Source organism: Zootoca vivipara, chromosome 3 (genome assembly GCF_963506605.1).
Source record: "Zootoca vivipara chromosome 3, rZooViv1.1, whole genome shotgun sequence".
Lineage (NCBI taxonomy): Eukaryota > Metazoa > Chordata > Lepidosauria > Squamata > Lacertidae > Zootoca > Zootoca vivipara.
In genome coordinates this window covers 38,033,022-38,056,035 of record NC_083278.1, presented here as the reverse complement: position 1 = coordinate 38,056,035, position 23,014 = coordinate 38,033,022, and the positions used below count along the sequence as shown (strand labels likewise).

General features: G+C 41.3%; 1 protein-coding gene across 2 annotated transcripts in view; it reads right to left on the bottom strand.

Annotated features, from left to right (window-relative positions):
- Nucleotides 1-19,123, bottom strand: part of TTK (TTK protein kinase) — a 32,799-nt gene extending 13,676 nt beyond the window's left edge. The window contains exons 1-11 of one of the 2 annotated variants that reach the window (XM_035109536.2): nucleotides 19,020-19,123; nucleotides 10,303-10,446; nucleotides 9,135-9,360; nucleotides 7,727-7,833; nucleotides 7,389-7,532; nucleotides 6,286-6,382; nucleotides 6,132-6,198; nucleotides 5,952-6,049; nucleotides 4,441-4,522; nucleotides 2,704-2,827; nucleotides 1,297-1,469 (exon numbers count right to left, since the gene is read on the bottom strand). In XM_035109536.2, coding sequence (XP_034965427.2) covers nucleotides 1,297-1,469; nucleotides 2,704-2,827; nucleotides 4,441-4,522; nucleotides 5,952-6,049; nucleotides 6,132-6,198; nucleotides 6,286-6,382; nucleotides 7,389-7,532; nucleotides 7,727-7,833; nucleotides 9,135-9,360; nucleotides 10,303-10,446; nucleotides 19,020-19,041 — 1,284 coding nt within the window. In that variant the 5' untranslated portion in view covers nucleotides 19,042-19,123. Of the gene's footprint in view, nucleotides 1-1,296; nucleotides 1,470-2,703; nucleotides 2,828-4,440; nucleotides 4,523-5,951; nucleotides 6,050-6,131; nucleotides 6,199-6,285; nucleotides 6,383-7,388; nucleotides 7,533-7,726; nucleotides 7,834-9,134; nucleotides 9,361-10,302; nucleotides 10,447-18,850; nucleotides 18,983-19,019 lie in introns of those variants that run through there. The other variant, XM_035109537.2, reaches the window with a different exon arrangement.
- Nucleotides 19,124-23,014: the final 3,891 nt, after the last annotated feature.

Sequence of the window (23,014 nt, the reverse complement as noted above, 5' to 3'; positions counted from 1 at the left end):
TCATGCATTATCTAAACACTAGGCAAGCACCAAGTACTTTTAGGAGGTTTTGGCAGTAAGTCTGTGCATACAAAACCATATTCAAGCAATTCTAGCCTGCTAGAGATGGGAATACTGGGATACTGGGAGCTAGACCCGTTGTATATCGGGGGGGGGGGGGGCTGTGTGGAGAGAGTCTCTTCCTTTAAATACCTGGGAGTCCATCTTAGTGAAGACCTAACTTGGAAGGTCAATACAGCCCAGGTGGTTAGGAAGGCCCAACAGAGACTTCATTTCCTTAGGGTCTTGCAAAAGAACATGGTTGAACTGCAACTGATGATTTCCTTCTATCGGTCCACGATAGAAAGTGTTTTCTCATAGTGCATTACGATGTGGTATGCTGGTTTGACAGCCATAGACAGAGAGTCCCTACGGACGGTGGTGAAGACAGCACACAATATTCGTGGGCTGTCCCCTGAGTCCGCTAGATGCTACCGCAGGAGACTGTTGCCTCAGAAGAGCGAGGAACATCCTCAGGGATGACTCACACCCTGGCCAGCACCTTTTTAATCTCCTGCCCTCGGGCAGGAGATATAGAAGCATGATAAACCACACCAACAGGTTAAAGAACAATTTCTACCCATGGGCCGTGAGGCTGCTGAATGGAAGACAGCAACATTGCAGCTGACGTTCGGGGTTGGTGGTTGTACAACAGCACACAGAGTGTAACAAGGACTGAGAGATTGTGGGGTGGGGGCTCATTTAATCTCACTCTAAACAAGTGGCACAGTGACAATAAAGTATTTCTATTCTATTAAATTATAGGCCTGCATCACATCTGTCTTGAAGACCACTGCTTTATTGGTTAGTTGCACAACCAATACAAAGCCATTGACTAAAAACAGGATTTAATTTATAGCTGTGAACTGCTTCCTGGCAATGAGAGACTGAATGAACATGATATACCACTAAAGTATTACACTAAGGATTATATCCAATGAAGTTGTTCATGGAAGGCCTTCCACTTTTGCAATGAAAATCCTTTCTCCCCATGTGCTCCCAAAATCTGTTCTGGGGTTTCCAACGACCTGTAACAGATTTCATGGGGTACAGGGGAACAAGAGAGGGAGCAGAAGTTCCAATGTACAAGTGACTCGATATATTTCTTTATACAACTTTTATCCTACTCAAAAAGGGATTTCCGGGTGGCTAGAGTATCACTACAAACAAGGCAAGGTGGATTTTTTTACATATCAGAACTATTGACACTGCAGACAACATAACAAAAAAATCACTTTTATAAGTTAATAAAATTACCTCCAAGTTTGTATTGTGCATTGCTTCAAGATTAAACCACTTATTTTCAGATGCATGATAATTTAATCTTAACTGTTTCTTTTCATTATTTTCAAGAGGAACAGAGGGATGCTGTAGTCTTTCTAGGCAACTTGGTTCTATGGTACTTGGCTCCTTGTTGTGCTCCTCAGTTTCTAAAACAATAGTTCCAGTTATCCAAAAGAATATGGTGGCGTTTACAGCAAGATATTCAGAAAAGGAAGAGGTTAGACTACACAAGGAGCACAAAAAACTTACCGTGAATAGACTAAAAGTACTGCTGAGCCTTACTGAATTTATACATGTGGTGGACTGGGAGAAAGGAGTAGCAGGTCGTAGGAGCTATAGTCATCCTTAGGGGAAGGGGAGATGCACTGGGCAAACTGACCTTCTGTAGTGGCCTCAAGTTACAATGGAGACAGGGGATCTAAAATATGGGACTCTAGGGCAGGCAACAAAAACTACATTCAGAGGGTCATGCTTTGGAGGAAAAAAAAGGTAGCCTCCTTTCATTTCTTTTCTAATTTTCAGCTAAGCCAACTACCGTATTTTTCGTTCCATAGGACACACCTTTTTCCTCCTAAAAAGTAAGAGGAGGTATCTGTGCGTCTTATGGAACGAATGCGTGGTCCCTGGAGCCAACTTGCCCAGGGGCTAAAGGCAGATTGTGCTTTTCTTTTTAGAAAGAGCTAAAGGCTAACAAGAGGGAAAGAGAGCAAAGGAACCTGCTCAGCAGCTGATTGCAAGAGATTGGGGAGGGAGATAAGAGAGCTAGCTCCCTTCCCAGCCCCTCCCAGCCCCTTGCCTAGGCCTCAATTGATGTCTGCAGAGGGAGACATGTGACTGGCTGATTAGATTATCTGTCTGGAAACTGTAGAAATCCTAGAGAAGCTGCAGAACTGTGAGTTGAACCCCATAAAAACAGGATTTTTTCCCTTTGCAAGGAAACTCAGCAACTTTGAGCTGATGCTAAAAAAATGGAGCTTTCCCCCTTTGCAAAAAAGATGCACAACTCTGAGCTGACCCCCCCCCCCAAAAAACGGGGCTTTTCCCATTTGCAAAAAAGCTGCACAACTTTGAGCTGATCCTTTAAAAAAAAGGAGCTTTCCCCTTTGCAAAAGAAGCTTCCTCAAATATTTAATTGGGGGGGGGGGGCGCAAAGGCACCTAGGCCTCTAGGAGTTGGCTGCTATGCCTAGGACAATTCAAGAAAGCAAAATATTTTTTTTCTTCTTTTCCTCCTCTAAAAACTAGGTGCGTCCTATGGAGCGAAAAATACGGTATACTCTGGCTCCTTTAATCAAGTGCAGAATGAACAATCCACAAATGCCAAAGTTAAAAGTCTACTGAGATACCCACATCAGTCCAATCCCACAGAGTTAAAGCAAACCTTTTTGTTTAACAGCATAAGTAGAACCATATTTATTCTTTAAGGTTGGAGCTGAATTGGTAGCTTCTTCTGAGCTCTCTTCATCAGGTGGCTGCAATTCCATTAACCATCTGCTTGGTAAAGGCTTAAAAAAGAAGTTTTTTATAATAAAGCCAAGAAAAAAGATAACCACACACTCAGCTGACTCAATGGCTTAATATAGAATTAAAACTGAAGGATCCTAGCCTGCTTATTCTCCTGTATAATCTTGATGATGGTGGCGATGATGATGGTGATAATTTTATTATTTATACCCCGCCCATCTGGTTGGGTTTCCCCAGCCACTCTGGGCAGCTTACAGCACATATAAAAATTGTAATACATCAGAAACTAAATTTTTCCTGATACAGGGCTGCCTATAACAGGCAAGGAATACCAAGACATGCCACCAACCATGGCGGAGAACTCTCTTACTTGCTGCTGAGCAACTATTGAGAGTCAGAAAGCCTTGCCAATATAGCAGAGATCCAGATCTGCCTTCTGCCTGCCCCTGCTGACATGTAGGCTAGCTAATTTGGCTGTTTTCATCTACAATATGGGGATAAGTTTATCAATGTTTGTATTTTGTAAGGATGATAAAAATGAGTGCTTTGAACACTTAAAAAGCAGTATTAACATTAAGCTGTGACTTCCTTTGGTTAACAGCCATTCATATTGCGAACATTTCCATAAGCCCAATCTGATTTTTTACAGAACATTTTAAATGATAACTGAAAGGTGTTGCCAAGAACAATTTGTTTATGATTAATATTAAAAGTGTCTCCTCTAAGGGCGCAAAGAAAGGTTCTAAACCACAAACTTTTCAAACTACAGTATTGCACATAAATAGCAACATCTACATAAACAGTGACTCGTTTCATTGTTACCTTAACCCACAAATGACACTCAAGCAGGCACTGCTTAGTCCAGAGCTTTCCAAACTGTGTGTTGTGACACGTTAGTGTGTCAGCAGCAGTGTGCAGGTGTGTCATGCAATCTCTCCCCATGCTCCTCCAGAAGCTGGAAAGGGGTTAATTTAACTTCCAGCTTGCTAGTAAGATTGAATTACTGTGCCGTGAAACGATGCATGTCTAAAAAGTGTGTCACCAACATTAAAAGTTTGGAAACTCTGGCTTAGTCCCCTGGGGAGGGGGGCAGAAATGAGTAAGGAGTTCCCCAAATTGCATGTTGTAACTTCACTGGGATTTTAAAATGGGAAAGGTGGTCATGGAGTCTTGAATGAGATCAGAAGGAGAAAGCATGATTTGCTCACATGCAAATTTTCCCCCAGCATGATTTGCTCACATGCAAATTTCCCCCCAGCATGATTTGCTCACATACAAATTTTCCCCCAGCTAGTTTAAGCCATGATTCAATGACAGGTGGGATTGCCAAATTCATTTTTCCTGGAACCCCACCTCCTTATTGCCCCTTCTTTTATTGATTGATTGCCACGCACACAAGTCTGAATGCACACAAGTGAAACGAGTGTACATTGCGCACTTAGTGAATGAGGCAAGGAGGGAAACCACCCTCAGTAGCAGCAGTGAGTAGTTTGCTTACTTTGTATTTCCTCATTTAGTACCAAATTAATCTGTTTTTGCATCGTGGTGTTACTAAACTCCTACTTTGTCTACACATTCTGAGCCTGTTTCTGCATCCCCCACTTGCAATCTTATCAACCATGACCATTAACTTGAGTAAGAACATTCAAATTACCTTCACATCTCCTGGTATATCACTTCCATTAGGTTTTGACTCATGCAGTGGCAACTGGCTCAAATTGTTGTCAGATATTTTCCTAATTTATTAAACAAAGCATTAATTGCCTGTTAACACTAATCCCACACAAATTAATCTGTATTTGTCCAGAAAAGTGCAAAATACACAACTCTGCTCAGGTATAAGCACAGAAAACAATTGCATAGCATCATGTTAAAATTAGAAGACTGGCATTTATGCATTAAATGTTGTCATTAAGAACAAGCCCAAATGGTGTATGATAAATCAGAAGACCCCAATAGGGATGTAAAAGCAAAGCTTGTGAAACTCTTTAATGACTTGAAATGTGGGAGAAAGAGCATCTGTCACGCTAAACATAAACTTACAGTAGATACTAAATGATCAGAACTAAGCCTCTCAAATTCAGAGACAGACACAGTGCAGCCTAGCTGCCCCATGCATCAACCACAAGTTACAGGTAGCTGATTGCAGTTTAAAATATTTTCTACATTTTATTTAAAGCTGCTGCTTTTGGTTGGTCAGCAAAGGGGCTTAGAACTCCACTATTAACCATCAGCTACCAGATGCTGCCCCTTTACACTATGGTTACCGGATGTTTTTCAATGAATCCGGGGACACTTTTCAACTTCAATGGATTTTGTCAGGCGACAGATTTGTTAATCCGGGGACTGTCTCCGGGAAACGGGGACGTCCGGTAACCTTACTGCCCTTCAGGAGAGGATGCAAATATGTGGTTTTTAGCTGATGTTGGCGATGGAGCCCTATTAAGCAGTAGCTGCAAGAGCTACCCACTCTTCTCTGAAGAAAATTGAGGTGGGGAAAATGCTTCCCATCCCAACCAGCTCAGCTTTCTTCCATACTTTGGAGCTTGGAAGGGGATAAGGAACTCTACCAAGACAATCCATGGCCCACCTGTGCAGTTCAGAATTGGGAGGAATAATTTTCACTGCTGATGCTCAGAGCTTTAGGTTTCTTAAACACATCTATTGCCTGCCACTAAGAAGAAAGTCCCAAAGCAATTCAAAACCTAGTAAAACAATTAAAATTCTAAAAATTGCATAACTACTAGAGTACAATTAAATTGGTGCTGCTAAAAATCCTGGGAAAACAAAAATGTCTTTTGCCCAGCCCCCAAATGACAGCTAGTGCTACACAGAGAACATTCCATAAATCAGAGTTGTTCATATGTTTACTATGGGGAACATAACTGTTGAAAATCTGTATATGGACTATTTGTTTTCTCGAGTAGACTAATAAATGACTTAATAAAGCAGTCATCCTTCCTTCTGGCTGGTTGTTGGGCGTGCATAGATCAGAACATACTGGCCATTTTTCTCAGTGGAAACCTCTGGTGTACATCCTACATAATGATTCATCTACCCCTCCATTCCCTTTTGCAGTTCACACACCAGAATAATGGATTGTGCTTTATATCTTTGTTCGATCAACAGATACTTAAGTGTTTGTGAGTTTAAAAGGGACTGTACCTCTTTGCAATACTAGTTGCACATGGAATATCCATCCCCACAGAGTCATCCTCATCATCGCTTACTAATCTGAAAGGAACTCTTCCAAACAGACGCATCTAAAAATGAAAATGGAAGTAGAACTCAACTCAATGGCAAAAAATAAAGTACAAGAATACACAAACGTTTAATCAGGTCTACCTTGTTAGACTTATTTAATTGCTTCAATGGTTTGCGTTCACTTTCCTGAGGAGAGTATTTTTTCTCCCTGGAAAAAAAGAGTTGGACAGTTCTAATTGTACCACAGCACTTGGAAATAAAATAAAAATTCCACACAATATTTGAATTTACTTACCCATGGCAAGAATTATGAGTTCTGGCAGTAATCTCATTAGAATCAACATTTATTTTCCTATTCAGGAAGTTTCCAGCTTCATTATGAGAGTTTAGAGCTATAAACATGTAATTTATTAAGAGACAAAATTAAACATTTTAGTTGTTGTTTAAATACCAAAAGTTGGGTATTTGATTTAAAACACAGAACAATGCAGGCTTTATATACATTTTAACCACACTGTAGTGATCTTTAAGGAGTTTATTTTTCCAATACAACAAGGATTAAATTCAATACAACTGTGGCACTTGAATGAATGTCTACATTATATTGATCATGACTCCAAATTTAACATAGAAACATGAATCTAGAACTTATTTTCTCCCACCTTCTATTATGTTAACTATATTCAGCTCTGTGCATATGCTGGGATTTCACCGAAGTGAGTGGGAGGCGATGGTAATGAGCACTGTATTTAGTTTCTTGAAAATCTCAAGTTTCTTTCTAGCCCCTTGGCTGCAAAAGCAAGCTAGGAAGCAAAGAAGCATGTACGTCTGGGATAATAATAAAGTGTCCATGGGTTCCCCCAGAGAGCTGCAATAATCTGTTGCCTTCCACACCATTTATATCACTTAAGAAAAATCTAAAGCTTACTGCACACACCCACTGTCATTCTGATTGGACAGCAACAACCTTGAACTGGTTGGAAAAGCGAAAGACTGGTGGTGGCTTAACTCTGTCCATGTGTGCATGGATTCAAGTGTGAAAGGTAACAAATATGGCACAGAGGAGGAAGGAAACAGGACATATGAAGATAGGGTAGGAAAGAGGGAAGCCAGGCTCATGGGAGTAGGAGCCATTTAATTTCAACAAAATGGACCAGATTCAACTAAATCAACTAAACCAGATTCAACTAAATCTGCAGGAGACAGCACACCATGTTCCATGAGTGCAAAGGGGCTTTCCCTCCTTTCCTCCCCCCAAGCCCCCTCCCATCGGCTCAGGGGGAGGGGCTAGCAGAACACTCAGCATGCAGTAGCAGAAGAGGGGAGAAATGCTTGTGCTGATATACAATCACCTTAGTGCAACACTCAATTTCACCCTATATTCCACGTCAGACTCACCTGTCAAATTCTCTTTTTCTTCAACCGAAAGTAGCTGCTTTCTTTCTAAACTTAAGTTTCTTACGGCAATTTCCAACATTTCTACTGGAAGTGCTCTAACTTCTACAGCTTTTTCCAGCAGCCGTTTAGCTTTATTCAGATTTCCTAATTTAAAAAATAGGAAATAATGACATTTGTGCTAAAACCGGTGTGTGTGTGTGACTTTAATAAATAAATAAATAAATAACAGTACCCCTTTCCAAGCTGTTAGCATTTTACAACTATTATCCAGGATAGGAAATGTAGTCAGTAACAAAGCTTAGCCATGCCAAATTTAGAGTAAATCTGTATCCACATACCTTGAGAGAGTTCAAATTGTGCAAAAGCCACATGAACAAAAGAAAATTTACTGCAGGTTAGTCTGGCAAGATGAAACTGATCGCGTGCCTCTTCTGGGTCTCCAGTGCTGCAAAGAAACAATGGTTTGAAACAAGTGTTTCAATCATTCAGCCTGTCTCAACACATGCATGCAAATGATATTTGTTTACTGGGAAAAGGGTGATGCCACCTAGATTTTGCGGTGCTTACTATTTAGCCCAAAGAAAATTAAATTGTTTTTGACAAGAGGTTAGTATGCGTCACAATACATACTGTACTATAAAGCAAACCAAGTAGCCTGCAAATCATATGTACTCACTCTTTATTGTCAAAAATCCTATCCTGGATCCACTCTTCTTTGCAGAATTTAGACAGAGGTAGTCCTATACCATAGTCCTTCTTTTACAGTTTAGTGCTGGTATTGGGGGGGAAATGCTTTCTGCTAGCAAGCTCTACTCCCTCTCAAAATCTCTTAAATGTTACATAAGTACATGAAGGAAGCCACCTTCCAGTTGTGGTCCACACATTTTATTTAGTATTCACAATAAGAAGAAAATCAAATTTTCAATATTACCTTATCTTCCCAATGCACAAAGAAATGCAACTCCCAAAGATGGGAACCTCATATATTGTCTATTGAACAAATGCTGTGCCTCCATTCTAGAGGCATTATACACACACACACACACACACACAATCCTAAACATCAAACCAAGTACCATATTTTTCCATGGATAAGATGGCCCCATGTGTAAGACAACCCCTATTTTTTTGAACTCTAAATTAAGAAATCAAAACTTTTAACCTGGGTATTGTCAGGGGACCCTGGGATGAGAGCGAGTTTGCCCAGGGACAGGAACTAAGGGGACCAGCAGAGCAAGAGGAGGGCTGGCTGGAGCACGAGCCAGAAGACGGTGCAAGGGCTCTGAGCGAGGCGGAGGGGCCAAGGAATGCTACCGATGCGCGCACAGGAGAGGAGGTGGCTGAAGGTACTGCAGCAGGGGAGGTATCAGAAGTTGGGGAATCGAGGAGGCTGTTTAGCAGTTCGGGGGAGGGGTCTGATCCCGCTCCCTTCCCTGAGGTCCGTAGACGGGAAAAGTGTCAGGAGCAAAGAAGGAAACGAAGCGGGCCGAGGTAGCTTTGCTGGCGTAGATCGAGACGCGCGCCAGTTCCGGATTCTGACTCGGAATAGGCAGTCATGTCTTTCTGAACTCTGAATTGTACATATGTATATAGTATTAAATTCTTAAAAGCCATCACTGAGTCTTGGTGGTCTTTGGTCGTGGGAAGCCGCACACCAGCCCTGACACAAAGATTAAGGAGTTGTAGTTGCAGTGAGGGTAAAAGACAAATGTTGAAACTTTCTGTTTGCCAGATATGAATACTTACACATTGAGTTCTGCAAATCTAACCAAGATGCGAGCATAGCTTTCATTCTGATGGTATTTTTCTGCAGACAATGATGCAACTGCTTGCCTGTAACGACCAATCAATTTATTTAACGAGCTGGTGTCAGCCTGAGGAGTGCACTTAGCCTCCAGTTTAAGCAAATGATTTAACCAATCTTCAGGATTATTTGCAGTCATCATAATCTGATTAACAGTTCCAGAGTTATCTTTAAAAAAAAACAACCAAGAGAAAAGCATTAAGATTTTTGTTATAAAGAACAAAATTCAGTCTTGTCTACAAACAGCTAAAGGAACCATTAAAACAACGCACATTTTAGTTTCTTTTGGTTCCAACGTTTTGATTCATCACTCTAGAAATGGCCAGGCTACTGCCTTCTGACCTAGAATGGGCAAACCTACCTTTTGTTTTGAAGGACACTGCAGCAAGTAACAAACAACAACAACAGAAATGATACAACACCAAAATGTCAACTGTGTTCCACTTGCCAAAAGTGTTCTTATTTTCCACATACCATGGCACAAGCCATCTAGTGGCATGGACTTGAACTGGCTTCACAGAACTGGGTTGAAAGAAGGATTTAAGAGGGGTGCTAGCAAATCAAATGAAACAAACAATTATCCAAGTCTTAAAAAGCACCAAGCTTCTCTGCAAATAAGATCACTAGGGACACAAAAATTCTGATAAAATAATCTCAGCAAAGCAGAACAATGGAAACCCCTTTGAAGTCTGCGCAGAAAGGGAAATACTTTACTTTTAAAATTGGAGCATTTCTCCCACATCAGAAAAAGAAGTGTATTAAAAGTGCTGAGGGATCCACTTTGAATTCAAACTGTTTCGTCAGGAAAGAAGTAAAAATGCTCCTTTAAAAAGAAGCTCCCCATCCCCCCCAATTGCCAAGTCCCTTGTGAAGCATTTCTCAAACACCCAGCAACTAGCTTATTGTTAAGTGTTTAGGAAGCAACGTGCAAGAAGTGAGTTGCAAGTTGTATGGTCAGCGCTCCCCAACCAGCAATCACAGAGCTTCCAAAGTGGTTTGTGCATCATTTCAGAAACATCTGACAAACATCTGGTTGTCAGGCACTTTGGAAGAGCCACATAAAGGGCTTTGAAAGCACTACCAATCAGCAGTCACAAAAATACTACATACCTGTTGTATCCACTGATGCCTTGGTGACGTTAAGCTCAGCTGTAGTATTGTCATCATTTTTATATTTGCTTTTCAGGTCTTGAACCCTACTCATAATAGAAGCAACAAACATAACATTTTCACTTAAATCTTCTTCCTGCATTTCTAGAAAAAGAAAAGTCAGTGTGAATCAAAAGGTAACAAATGTTACAGATATGTAACTGGAGACTGAGGGGGGGGGAAACAAATTCCTTCATTGCTACTGTTTTGGTCCAATTACTGAATACGTCTTAATCCTATACCTAATGCTATTTATATTGTTGTAGGCTCTTCTTACAATCAAATAGCATATAAATTTTTGTTAAATAAATAATTTTTTTACATTATTTCAATGAAATAGAGCAGGCATCCCCAAACTCGGCCCTCCAGATATTTTGGGACTACAACTCCCTTCACCCCTAGCTAACAGGACCAGTGGTCAGGGATGATGGGAATTGCAGTCCCAAAACATCTGGAGGGCCGAGTATGGGGTTGCCTGAAATAGAGTAATACAGTAAGTCCACAATTTACGCAAGGGTTATCTTCTGGGATTGCGCCTAAATACAAAATTGTGTATAGTCAGAACACAACTACGCCCCTCTTCTCTCCCCACCTCTTATTCCCCAACCTTATACAGTATACAATATTAAGTCTCACATCAAATTTATCTGTAAAAATGATCTGTAAAATGAATTTCATGGTCTGAAAATAGAGACGATGTATGTACTTTTATAACCCAAAAAACTTTAACAAAAACATTAAAAGAAAAAACAGTGGGTGGGATTGTCAAAGTCATTTTTTCCAGAAGCCTGCCCTCTTTCTGCTCCTTCTTAATTTTGTTTGCCACATGCATAAAGCTGAATGCACACAAGTTAAATGCCCCTAAATTGTGGGCCTACTGTACTCTAAGGAAGCAATCCTATGCACAAAAGTTGGTATAAAGCAAGCTCGTATAGATTAAGCCAGTGTAAAGTTACATGAGGAGGAATTAAAGAACCTTTTAATGAGGGTGAAAGAGGAGAGTGCAAAACATGGTCTGAAGCTCAACATAAAAAAAACCAAGATCATGGCCACTGGTCCCATCACCTCCTGGCAAATAGAAGGGGAAGAAATGGAGGCAGTGAGAGATTTTGCTTTCCTGGGCTCCTTGATCACTGCAGATGGTGACAGCAGTCAGGAAATTAAAAGACACCTGCTTCTTGGGAGAAAAGCAATGACAAACCTAGACAGCATCTTAAAAAGCAGAGACATCACCTTGCCGACAAAGGTCTGTATAGTTAAAGGTATGGTTTTCCCAGTAGTGATGAATGGAAGTGAGAGCTGGACCATAAAGAAGGCTGATCGCCGCAGAATTGATGCTTTTGAATTATGGTGCTGGAGGAGATTCTTGAGAGTCCCATGGACTGCAAGAAAATCAAACTTATCCATTCTGAAGGAAATCAGCCCCAAGTGCTCACTGGAAGGACAGATCCTGAAGCTGAGGCTACAATACTTTGGCCACCTCATGAGAAGAGAAGACTCCCTGGAAACGACCCTGATGTTGGGAAAGATGGAGGGCACAAGGAGAAGGGGACAACAGAGGACGAGGTGGCTTGGACAGTGTTCTTGAAGCTACAAACATGAGTTTGACCAAACTGCGGGAGGCAGTGGAAGACAGGAGTGCCTGGCGTGCTTTGGTCCATGGGGTCATGAAGAGTCGGACATGACTAAACGACTAAACAACAACAAAGTTACATGAGATCCAAATCCCATTTAGCAGCAGATATACTACTGTTCTACCTAAGCCTGGCAGAGGGAAAACAAGTATTTAAACTAGTGTTTTATGCTGCGTTGCCAAGCCACATCAGCTTCAGCTGAGCATGTTACACCCACATATATTTGGCTGAGCTGGGATTGGGAACATAATCCCAAATAAGACAGAAATCAACTAGATGAGCCAGAAATCAACTGCATCCCGGTGGATATTGCCATGCCATGCAATTGCCCTCTCAAGCTTCTACCCTAATCATATAAATTTAGGGGGGGGGGATCAAGTGACTCAATAGGACTTACTTTGAAGTACTGTAAATGCATTAGATTATGGGGGGGGGGAAACCCATTAAGTAACTTGATGGGCTAGAACAGTATTTGCCCTTTCCCTAGCTTAAAAAGAAAGCCAAAATCCTGTATATTCCCACAAAGCCAGTCAAGCAACTCTTCTGAAGACGTGACACAATCACACATACATGTATGTGCCCGTTTGCTGTCAGTAATCTACGTGTGATATAGCAAGATGCAAACAGTGATTGCAACAGCTACAATCTGTTGAAATAGTGAAAGGCCACCCTAGAGAGTTGCCACATTTGTCCCACCCCAATCCACCCTTAAACTATTCCCATCCATACCTCTGGGGCAAAGCAAGTATTATACAACTTCCATATGTATTCAGGTGGAAGACAAGGGAATCAAATTTGAAGTAATTTTTGTACAGTACTTCTATTAGCAAACCTTTGCAATATTTTGCTAAAAATGTTGCCAACAACCCTAGAGATTTATTTCAATTTCAATTAAACAAAACATGGGGTCAAATTCAATGTCATTTGCACAGCAGGACTTCCCCGTCTTCTCTTCGCTTCTCCAGCCTCCTGCACCCTCCCCAAATCTGTTCTAGAGGGTACCATAACCCTTTGGAGATATTGGGGTTATGCAGCAGGGCAGATTGTTTCCATTCAGGGTGGATAAAAATCAATGATTTTTTTAAAAAAAAATAAAAAAAATCGATTTTTTTGATTTAAATCGGGTTTTTTTTAAAATAAAATGCTTTTTGAGGAAAATATATTACCATCCAAAGGTTATTCCATCATGAAATAAAGATTAGTTTTTAATTATGTAGAATAAGGTTGTATATGTTTATTTTTTGGGGTAAATAAATGCCATTAATCCATTCACAATGCCATGCTCTTCCAGAGGTTTTTGTAAGATTATTGGGCAGTTTTTCTGCCTACAAGATATTATCACAGATGCTTGGTTTACTTTTGCAGTTCTCAAAACTGAATTTGACTCAACAGAGATCACATGCCTCTTCTTCACAGCAAAAATGTTATAAAATGAACAGAGTTGAGAAAAAGACCTTAATCCTATTGTTCTACAAACCTATGAATACAGAAACAACCCCTTCAGTGCAGTATTTAAGTTTTTCATGTGTAGGCTGGGCTGACAGTCTAAGTTTCTTAAAATATATATATATTGTTTTTGTTTAGCCAAATTAGTTAACAAACATGGATGTTTGTTTAAGCAAATAACATATGCTGTAATGTTATTGTTTCAGTTGAATAAATCTATTTAAATTGTTATTGTTAAGGTAATGATTATTTTTCTCCTTCCTAAGTACAACAGTAAAGTTGTCCAAATATGAATGAGTAACCTATTAAACTGAGGATAAAAAACTAATATGAAAAGTTGTTATTCTAAAAATCTTCATCTACTTGCATATTAAAGTTATACCAGCAAGAATTAGTCTTTATGTAGAAAACTATTATTTAAATCAAGCCTTACTGACTAGTGATTTAAATCGTGATTTAAATCGTGATTTAAATCAGTTTGATTTAAATCAAATCCACCCTGTTTCCATTGCATGAATGGAAGTCCATTTCACTCAAACAGAAACATCATTGGATACAATCCAGTGCTTTTTTCTGGGGGGACACAGGGGTACGCATACCCCTAAACATTTTGTGAATCTAAAGTTTGGCCTCATTGAGGGGCAGTGCCTGGCGTGCTATGGTTCATGGGGTCACGAAGAGTCGGACACGACTAAACGACTAAACAACAACAACAATTTCAAAATTAGTAGGAAAATGAGAGTACCCCTAAACATTCTTTTAAAGAAAAAAAGCACTGGTACAACCCATAATCATTCAAGCATATTAATCATTTTCTCATTTTTCTCTAGATTGGAAATTCAACACAATGGAATTGCCTTCTCGCTTCAACAATGGGTTTTCATTGCTGAATGAGCTATCATTACCATTGTGGGGTACTTAATCTGCCACAAACACCATGTATCTACAACCCAAAATAGCTCTTGCTCCTCCACCTTTTATTCCCCCATGAAATAACCTTGTGGTTTTTTCCCCCTTGCAAGTATAACTGTCTTTAGACTGCTATGCTTGGTGTGCTTCCGAGACCTGCTATGTTGCTCGACCCACTCTTGAAGCTCCCAGCTGGATGTCATCTTTTCAATTATCCTGCAGTCCTAGGCAGTGAAAACATACTGCAGCCTGGGATAGCCACCCCCATTCTTTGTACCCCTACCCAATAGGTGTCCAAGAATAACCGGAGAACACCTTGCTTTATCTGCCACTGAGGATGCTCCCTCACCTTCTCAGTGCTTATCAGCAAGCCAAGGGTAGGTAACAAGCCTTTCTCTCATCTCCACTTTCCCTTTTCTTTCACTCATTATTTCAGTCTCTCCCCCTCGATGATCCCCTCTGCTTCAGAGAAAACCTTCACCTCTAGTCTCATTGCAAATGTTTGCTTTACTTAATAAACACTTGTTTCCTCAAGTCTCAGCTCAGTTTCTGGAGCTTCCTAGAAAGCTTACAGGGTTGCTGCCTATTTAGATCAAAGTTATTGCCAATTTGTCACAAAGCCAGTTCTACTAAATGGATTGTGAGTCTGTTGAGGCAGCTCTACTAGATAAAATAGTGGCCTCTTCTCCAGAAGGAATAGAGCAGTAACCTGCAGAAGGAAGAGCACCGGACTAATTCCTCAATGACCACTGTAGCAGCGGGAAACTCACAAAATGTGAAACTAGGTTCAGAGAGGTTTAGTAGACCCATGCAGTGTTTCTCCTTACACTGCTGACGCCGCTGGCTAAGACCATAATGCTCCAGGGCAAAAGTGCACTTTTCCTACAGAATTATGTGATATTTTATTGAAACCTGCTCCTATTGTGGGTTTTTAATTGTAAGAAATGAAAGTTTATGTAACATTACCTTTTTGTCCTTGAATTGCTGTTCTCTATACAGCCAGCAAATGTAGAACTTGTTCAACAAATGTAAATTGTAAATATTTAAGTTGCTTGTCCTGTTTGCAAACAAAGTACTTTCTATTGGGACCAAAACATCAAATTGTTTATTCAATTAAACCTTGGCTGTCAGGAAACTAAACTTCCAAAGCGCAAGATTTTACAAGGAAAGGGTGTAAACAGGTTTGGATCACATTTTAGTGGAAAAGTAGGCCAAGAACTGCTTAGCTCCTTAACATAAGCAAAATAACTGAGTTTCTATAGTAAGCCCTGAGGGCAGCTAGGAATCAATTTCATCTGAGGCGTACCTGTGAACTGTGGCAAGACTCATCCTTAAGGGCAGGTGGTATCCGCCTTGCAAATTTATATAAAAGGGAGTGTCAGAGGCACAGCTAGAGGCATTGCTTCATTCACAATACACCTTAACAGATCCTCCTTGAAGGTAACTTGCGAAAAACCTAAGATTGGTCTCTTGGTTTCCACATACAGTGGTCCCTTGACTTACGAATTTAACCCATTCCGAATGCACATCCGTAGGTCAAAAAAATTGTAAGTCGAAAAAAGCGGTTTCCCATAGGAATGCATTGGAAACGGAAAAATTCATAAGTCGAGTAAACCGCATCTAAAATTCGTAAGCCGAGAAAACCCCATCTAAACTGCAACGGTTTTCCTTTCGGAAGTCGGGAAAAACGTAAGCGTGCGGCCATTTTTTTCATTCATAACTCAAAATTTCGTGTCGAGTACTTCGTAATTCGAGGGACCACTGTATTCAGAACTGAATGAAACTATTAGCAGTAATAGTAATTTTTTTTTCAATTTAAATAGAGGGGTTAACAATGAAAATCAGAGACTTATTAGGATTAAATATCACTGGAGGCAATAATACCAACAGTACACTTCTATCATTTTGCACCAAGTCCCTCCCTATCAGGGATTCTTTGCAAATATTGTACACAATCTCACTATGATTTGTTGCTTTAGATTTGTGAATTATGTATACTTCCCACCTCTTTCTACTATACTGTTTTTTTGGCGGGGACAGGGAGAGAAATAATCTGGAAGTACCCAATTTTTCTGCATATAAGATGCCCCCAGGTATCAGACGACCCCTATTTTTTTGAACCCAAAATTTAAAATCAATATTTGAAACATCAAACAGAACAACTTTGAGCATTTTCATGGGAGGTCGCCGAAAGTTTAGGCTGCCATATTTCAAGAGCCCGTGCCCAAACCTGAGCCTAGATTGCTCACCCCCGAGCCTGGACCACCCACACCAGAGCCCAAACCCAGGGCCGCCCTCACCACAGCCAGAGCCCCAAACCCTGTGCATTCACCATCTGTGTATAAGACCCAAAACCTTTGACTAAAATTGCAAAGGAATTGCAATCACAAAACCAAACAGACCAAAAAGCAATAAAGTAAAATGGGCCTGTCAAGCAAAATGTTCAACCAGAATTGTGATCCACCAAGCTAAATGGAGCCAATTAAGTCTGTACAGCAGCCTGGCAGGTTTCACATCAGAGGCTGGAGGCTTAACTGAGATGCTAGCGGACTGCTTTTATCGTGTTGTGTCACAAACTAGAATGACTATCATAAGATGTAAAGTAAAGAGATAGGAGGTGAATGGGAACATTTTGAGAAGATTCAACAGCCACAGGATGATGAGATCAAAGTTTCAACTCTGGGATTTAGCCAATAAATTCTGTTGTTGTAGGCAGTCTCCAGAGTGCAAAAGAGTTTAACATGTTGGCCAATCAAGGACTATGCTTAATTGCATCCAGGAAGGGAAGGGAATCTAACACATTCAAATAAAGAGCATCTTAACTGCATCTTGAAATGAAACAAGTTAGAAATGCCAATAGTAAGTTCAAACATTCATTTTCTAACACAGATGCACACAAACCCATAGAGGAATAAATCCTTCACAAACTTGGGAGAATGATTTTAAATAAATATTTGAAATTAATCCCAAAGGAGCAAGATTACAGATAGCTAGTTTGAGACTTGCCCTTAATAGGTAAAGATTTCCCACGATGTCACACAAGTAGAAGAGAATTAAGAAACAAACACTGTGTTACACCAACACCAGATCCAGTGCCCTAAGTCTCACTTATGTGGGGGTGAGAGAAATTGCAATTACAATATCACAAAGTTATACAACTTCTTCCACTGGCAATCAAGAATTTTACTCGGTTTATTCCACTGATTAAACCAGATAATTTTTTATTTACCAAACCACTCCCGCACCTTCAAATGATCCCAGTATCTTGAACAAATATAGACTTGCAAGAGTTTGTAAACATGTAAGCTTGTAAGCATGTAATTACAAGGTATTAGCCACATTTGCTGCAACAAAAAACAGCAATAAATAATCTTGTAGTATAAGCAGATATATTGTGGCATTGAGCTGCATGGACTAGTGCCCATTTTGACAGGTGTATGAAGTGCTTTCCTCAGTTGGCAAATGCATATTTCCATGGGTAAAGACTAGTAATCAGCATAAAGGTAAAGGGACCCCTGGCCATTAGGTCCAGTCGTGGTTTCTGGGGTTGCGGTGCTCATCTCGCTCTATTGGCCGAGGGAGCTGGCATACAGCTTCCAGGTCATGTGGCCAGCATGACTAAGCCACTTCTGGCGAACCAGAGCAGCACACGGAAACGCTGTTTACCTTCCTGCTTGGAGCAGTACCTATTTATCTACTTGTACTTTGACGTGCTTTCGAACTGCTAGGTTGGCAGGAGCTGGGACCGAGCAACGGGAGCTCGCAGGGATTCAAACCGCCGACCTTCTGATCGGAAAACCCTAGGCTCTGTGGTTTATCATTTCCAGATACAGAGTTGCAAAAGCCTGCTGTGTGAAACCGTGGAAGACAATACCGAATTAAATGGGTCAGTAGTCCGGCTTGATACTGTATAAGGTAGCTTCCTATGTTCCCAGCAGGACCAGATTTACAGTAGGTTTGATGAAGCTCCAAGATACTGAAGCTAATGGGGTCCTTTATATGTCTAGCTGTCCTTTGTCAACAAGAAGTTGTCGCTGTTTTTTGTGTTGAATATATCCTATATGGTAATTTATGGACCTAATAGTTATCTAAAGCTATTTGCATATAACAAAATATGGACCATACTTTTCCATGTTTAAGACTCTTTTGTTTTATTAAAAATAATGTTAAAAGGGGGGTAGTCTTATACACGGGGGCAATCTTTCCCCATTTTCTTAATTTTGAGTCCCTAAAAATAGGGGCCGTGTTATACATGGAAAATTTTTATCAAAGTAGTTGTTGAATTGAAATACAATTAAGAAATAAATATTATAGTAGTTTTTTCCCCTTTAATTTTTTTGGGGCCCCCCCAGAAAAGTGGGGCCCTAAACTGAAGCTTGTTTAGCTTATAAGTAAATCCCGCACTGGTTCCCAGCACAGAGAGGCCAGTGGGGCGAGGGAGAAGCCACCAAGGGACCGCCCCTCCCCTGCACCCCCTACCAAGGCCAGCTCTCTTATACAGTATGTGGTCAGCAGCTCACCCAAAGCCTAAGGGATGCTTCCTTGTGTAATATTCCCACTTGGTCTTTCACCCGTCAGCGGAGCAAGCAGGCAACCGAGGGCAGCCTCCTCAGCAACGAGCCAGACACCCGCAAAGCCTAAAATGCCCCCGCCGCCGGACCCGGGGCGGGCGGGTAAGGCGAGACTCACCGTTTGTTTTTGATTTTTCCATGCCTCCCAGGACGCTCCACGGAAAGGGGTGGGAGAAAAAATAACGGCTTTCCTCATTTTAAATTCCGTCACCAACCGAAAACTGGCTCGTGATTGGCCGGTTCTGTGAACGCCAAAGAGATGCGCCCAGCTCCCGATTGGCGCGCCGTTTGATTGACGAGCCGGCGGGCCGCTTTCTTTCCTCCCTCCACACACACCTCCCGCCTCCGCAATGAGACGCCGGCGGCTTCCTATGGGCTTGCGCAGAAGTGGACGCGAAAAGGACTCGGCGGCCGCCATCCCTAGCGATGGGGAAAGCCGAAGCGAAATCTTGGAAGTGGCAGAGCGCGCGCTGCAATGACGTAGAGAAAGCCCCACCCATCCCTGCCCATTCCGTGCCTGCCTTGGGGAAAGTCCGTTCAATCCGACTCTGCGGAATGAGAGCAGCTGTGAGGGTTGACGTCACGGAAGGCGGAGGCCCCGCCCCTTTTGGCCACGTGAGGTAACAAAACAGGAGTGCCGCTGAGGCCGGAGGTGAAAGGGAAGCGTAGCGCGACGGTGGAAACTAGACTCCACGGGCCTTTAATGGCTATAAGGAGACGCGTCGCTGTCCCCCCCCCCCCACGCCACCCTCAGAGCCCTCTAGCTGCTTTCCAGCGCTGCTTAGGAGCAGCCTTGGCTGCCTCCCTTTGCACAAGGAAGATCATCGGTGGGGGTGGGGGGCGACGACTCCAAAACTTACCCAAAGAATATGAAACGGACTTGACAGCGCAGTCTATACAGGCCCCAGTGTTTTGTCTTTATAAAGGAAAGAAATTTGAGGAGGGGGAGATCAACAACAGATCTTGGTAGTCCAGCAGGAAATCAAAATTCTCACATTAAACTCCTAAGCTTTTCTCTTTACTTTATTGTTATTTTTCTTCTAAAAAGGAAAAAAAAGATCAGTTTGGACATTTAAGGCTGCAGGCCTTAAACTTGAACTCAATGGGAATTGCTTCTCTCTGTGTGAGAGAGTACAAAATGATGTGCCGAAAGCCAAGTAACTACTGTGGTTGAGTGGGCAGTTTGTGGAACATGTTGCAACGAGACATTCACCATGTGACATCCAAAAGTGAGGTATTTCGCATGACAGCTCTAACAGGTTTGTCTGCAAACAATTCCCATTTACTTCACTGGGGGCTTCCTTTCAAGCAAGTGTACAAATCGTTGAAGTCAGTAAGATCAACTGCATGTGTGCATAGGTTGTGCAGTCTTTAAGTGCATTTGATATCAAATGCAAGGGCATTTGATGATATTAAACAAAAAAGAATCATGTCATTAAACAATATACTGTAGTAAAATCAACTAACTATAAATAGCAACTCCCTAATTTTAATACCTTAATATTTATTTATCTCATGTAAATTATACACTGCTTTATTGTAAAAAAAAACCAACAACACCCAAGAACCCTCAAAGTGGCTTACAAAGAGAGAAAATTGTCGGTAAAAACAACTCTTTAAAAAACATTTAATATATAAAATCAGCAATAAACTATAAACAGATTGAAACATACATTAGTATTCTACACATCTGGGTAGGCTTGTCTAAACAAAAAAGTTGTTCGTGGGTACCAAAATAGTTCCAGAGTGCAGGTGCTGCCACACTAAAATACAGTGGTACCTCAGGTTACAGACGCTTCAAGTTACAGACTCCGCTAACCTAGAAATAGTACCTCAGGTTAAGAATTTGCTTCAGGATGAGAACAGAAATTGTGTGGCAGCGGGAGGCCCCATTAGCTAAAGTGATACCTCAGGTTAAGAACAGTTTCAGGTTAAGAATGGACCTCCAGAACGAATTAAGTTCTTAACCCAAGGTACCACTGTACTAATTTTTTACAAATATGGAATGGTTATTATAACTACTAGTTCTGCAGATCGAAGTGGCCATATATGGGGTAAAGCAATCTCAGAGGTAAACAGGTCTCAAGTTGTTAAGGGCTTTACATGCTAATAGTGACCCATGAAACTTGGTCCAGTAGCAAATTGGCAACCAGTGCAGATTTCTGAGCACAAGCTTTATAGGCTGACAAGGAGATTCCGACTAAACCCGAATAACTTTTGGACAGTAAGAACTGTTTGACAGTGGAACAGACTCCCATGAGAGGCAACAGACTGTCCTCCATTGGAGGTTTTTAAGCAGAAGATAGATGGCCATCTGTCATGGATGATTTTGTTGAGATTGCTGCATTGCAGGGGTTGGACTAGATGGCTCTTTGTGGCCCTTCCTACTCTATCATTCTGTGATTTCATTTTTTCCCCAGCAATTGTGCTGCATCTTTCTGAACTAACTACAGCTTCTGGATCAAGCGCAAGGGAAGCCCCACATAGAGCACATTGCAGTAATCCAGTCTGGAAGTGGCCAATGCATGAACTGCTGTGGCCCAACTTTCCCAGTTCAGGAATGGTTGTATCAATTGCAGTTGGCAAAAGCAAGTCTAGTCGCAGAGGCTACCTGAGCCTCCAGTAACAGAGCTGGAACCAAAAGTGCCCCCGGACTGTGATCCTACTCTTTCAGGGGGAGTGCAACCTCATCCAGGGTGGGCATGACCAATTTCTTGGAAATAGGAAATATTCACCCACAGTGCCTCTGTCTTGCTAGGATTCTAGTTCAGCTTGGTTTTCCTCATTCATGTCACCACTGCGTCCATGCACTGCCCCTGGAACTGTACAGCCTCTCCTGATTCAGATGTCAATACACGTACCAGTCCAATACATAAAACCATTGATGTAAATACTTCCTTAAGGTTCTTAAGAAGCTCTGGTAAACCATATCTTTAATCGATGTGTCTTCAAAGGAAACATTGAAGAATAATTCTGTCAGTATAAAAAGTTCAATTAACTGAATCATCCAGGTTACTATCCCTAATTCATTGCTGACAGATGACTGTGCTCTTATCACATAATGCTAAAAATTAAATCAAAGCCACTTAGAGGAAGATTAGATGAATATTAATGTGGAAGTCAGGATACAGAATCATTATTGCAAACAAGTACACACCTTAAGGTAGCTGACACACCTATTATAGTAGGTGTTGTAACAACAGCACACACCTGCAATGTGTGAGACAGTGAAGTATTCAACTTGTTATGTGGAAAAGTGCTTTAGATTTGACCATACATGTTACTCTAATTTCAACATAACACCTAAGCATCACTTGGGCATATTTGTATGCTCAAGAGTCGACAAATGAATCTTGCAAAAGTATATTCACCACACCTAGTGTGTGTTAGAGCAAGTATAGCCTATATGTGAAGCGAGGGAAGAAAGTCATACCTACCTTCTTCAACTATATTTTTCCTGTGCTCTTTGTCCCACTTCCCATCTTCAGCTGCCCATGACAGCAAATATACATAGCTAGGGTTGCCAGACTCAATAGAGGACAAGACTTCTGTGCCTTTAATTGCCCTGCTCTCTTTTGAGTCTGGAAACCTTAAAGAGAAACCAGCAGACCCTTTGCTTGGAAATAGTGATAGCCTCGAGAAAGTAGACCTCTCCAGAGAGGTGCATCTGGCACCATATTTTTACAGCTTCTATTGGTTGCTAAATATGTGCTTCTTTACTCTGGCCTTTGCAAATCGATTAATTGGTTTTACAGGGACCATTGTTTTCCTTTGGGAGTCCTCTCCCCTACCTTTTCTGTCTTTCTACTTCTCTTCTGCCCTTCAGTGACTAGCTAGAAGAACAGGGATGCAAATAATGACACCTTTCTGAGTGCTACTCATCTAGTATTGCTGGGGTGAGGGAATAAGGGGGCAGTTCAAACATATGCAACTCTCTCAACTGTTGCTCATAAGACCCTTGATCATAAGACCCTTCCAGACCCTTGATCATCTTAGTCGCCATGCTCTGCATACGTTCCAGCTTGTTAATATCTTTCTTAAATTGTTGTGTCCAGAACTGGACACAAAATTCCAGGTGTGGTCTGACCAAGGCAGAATAGAGTGGTACTATTA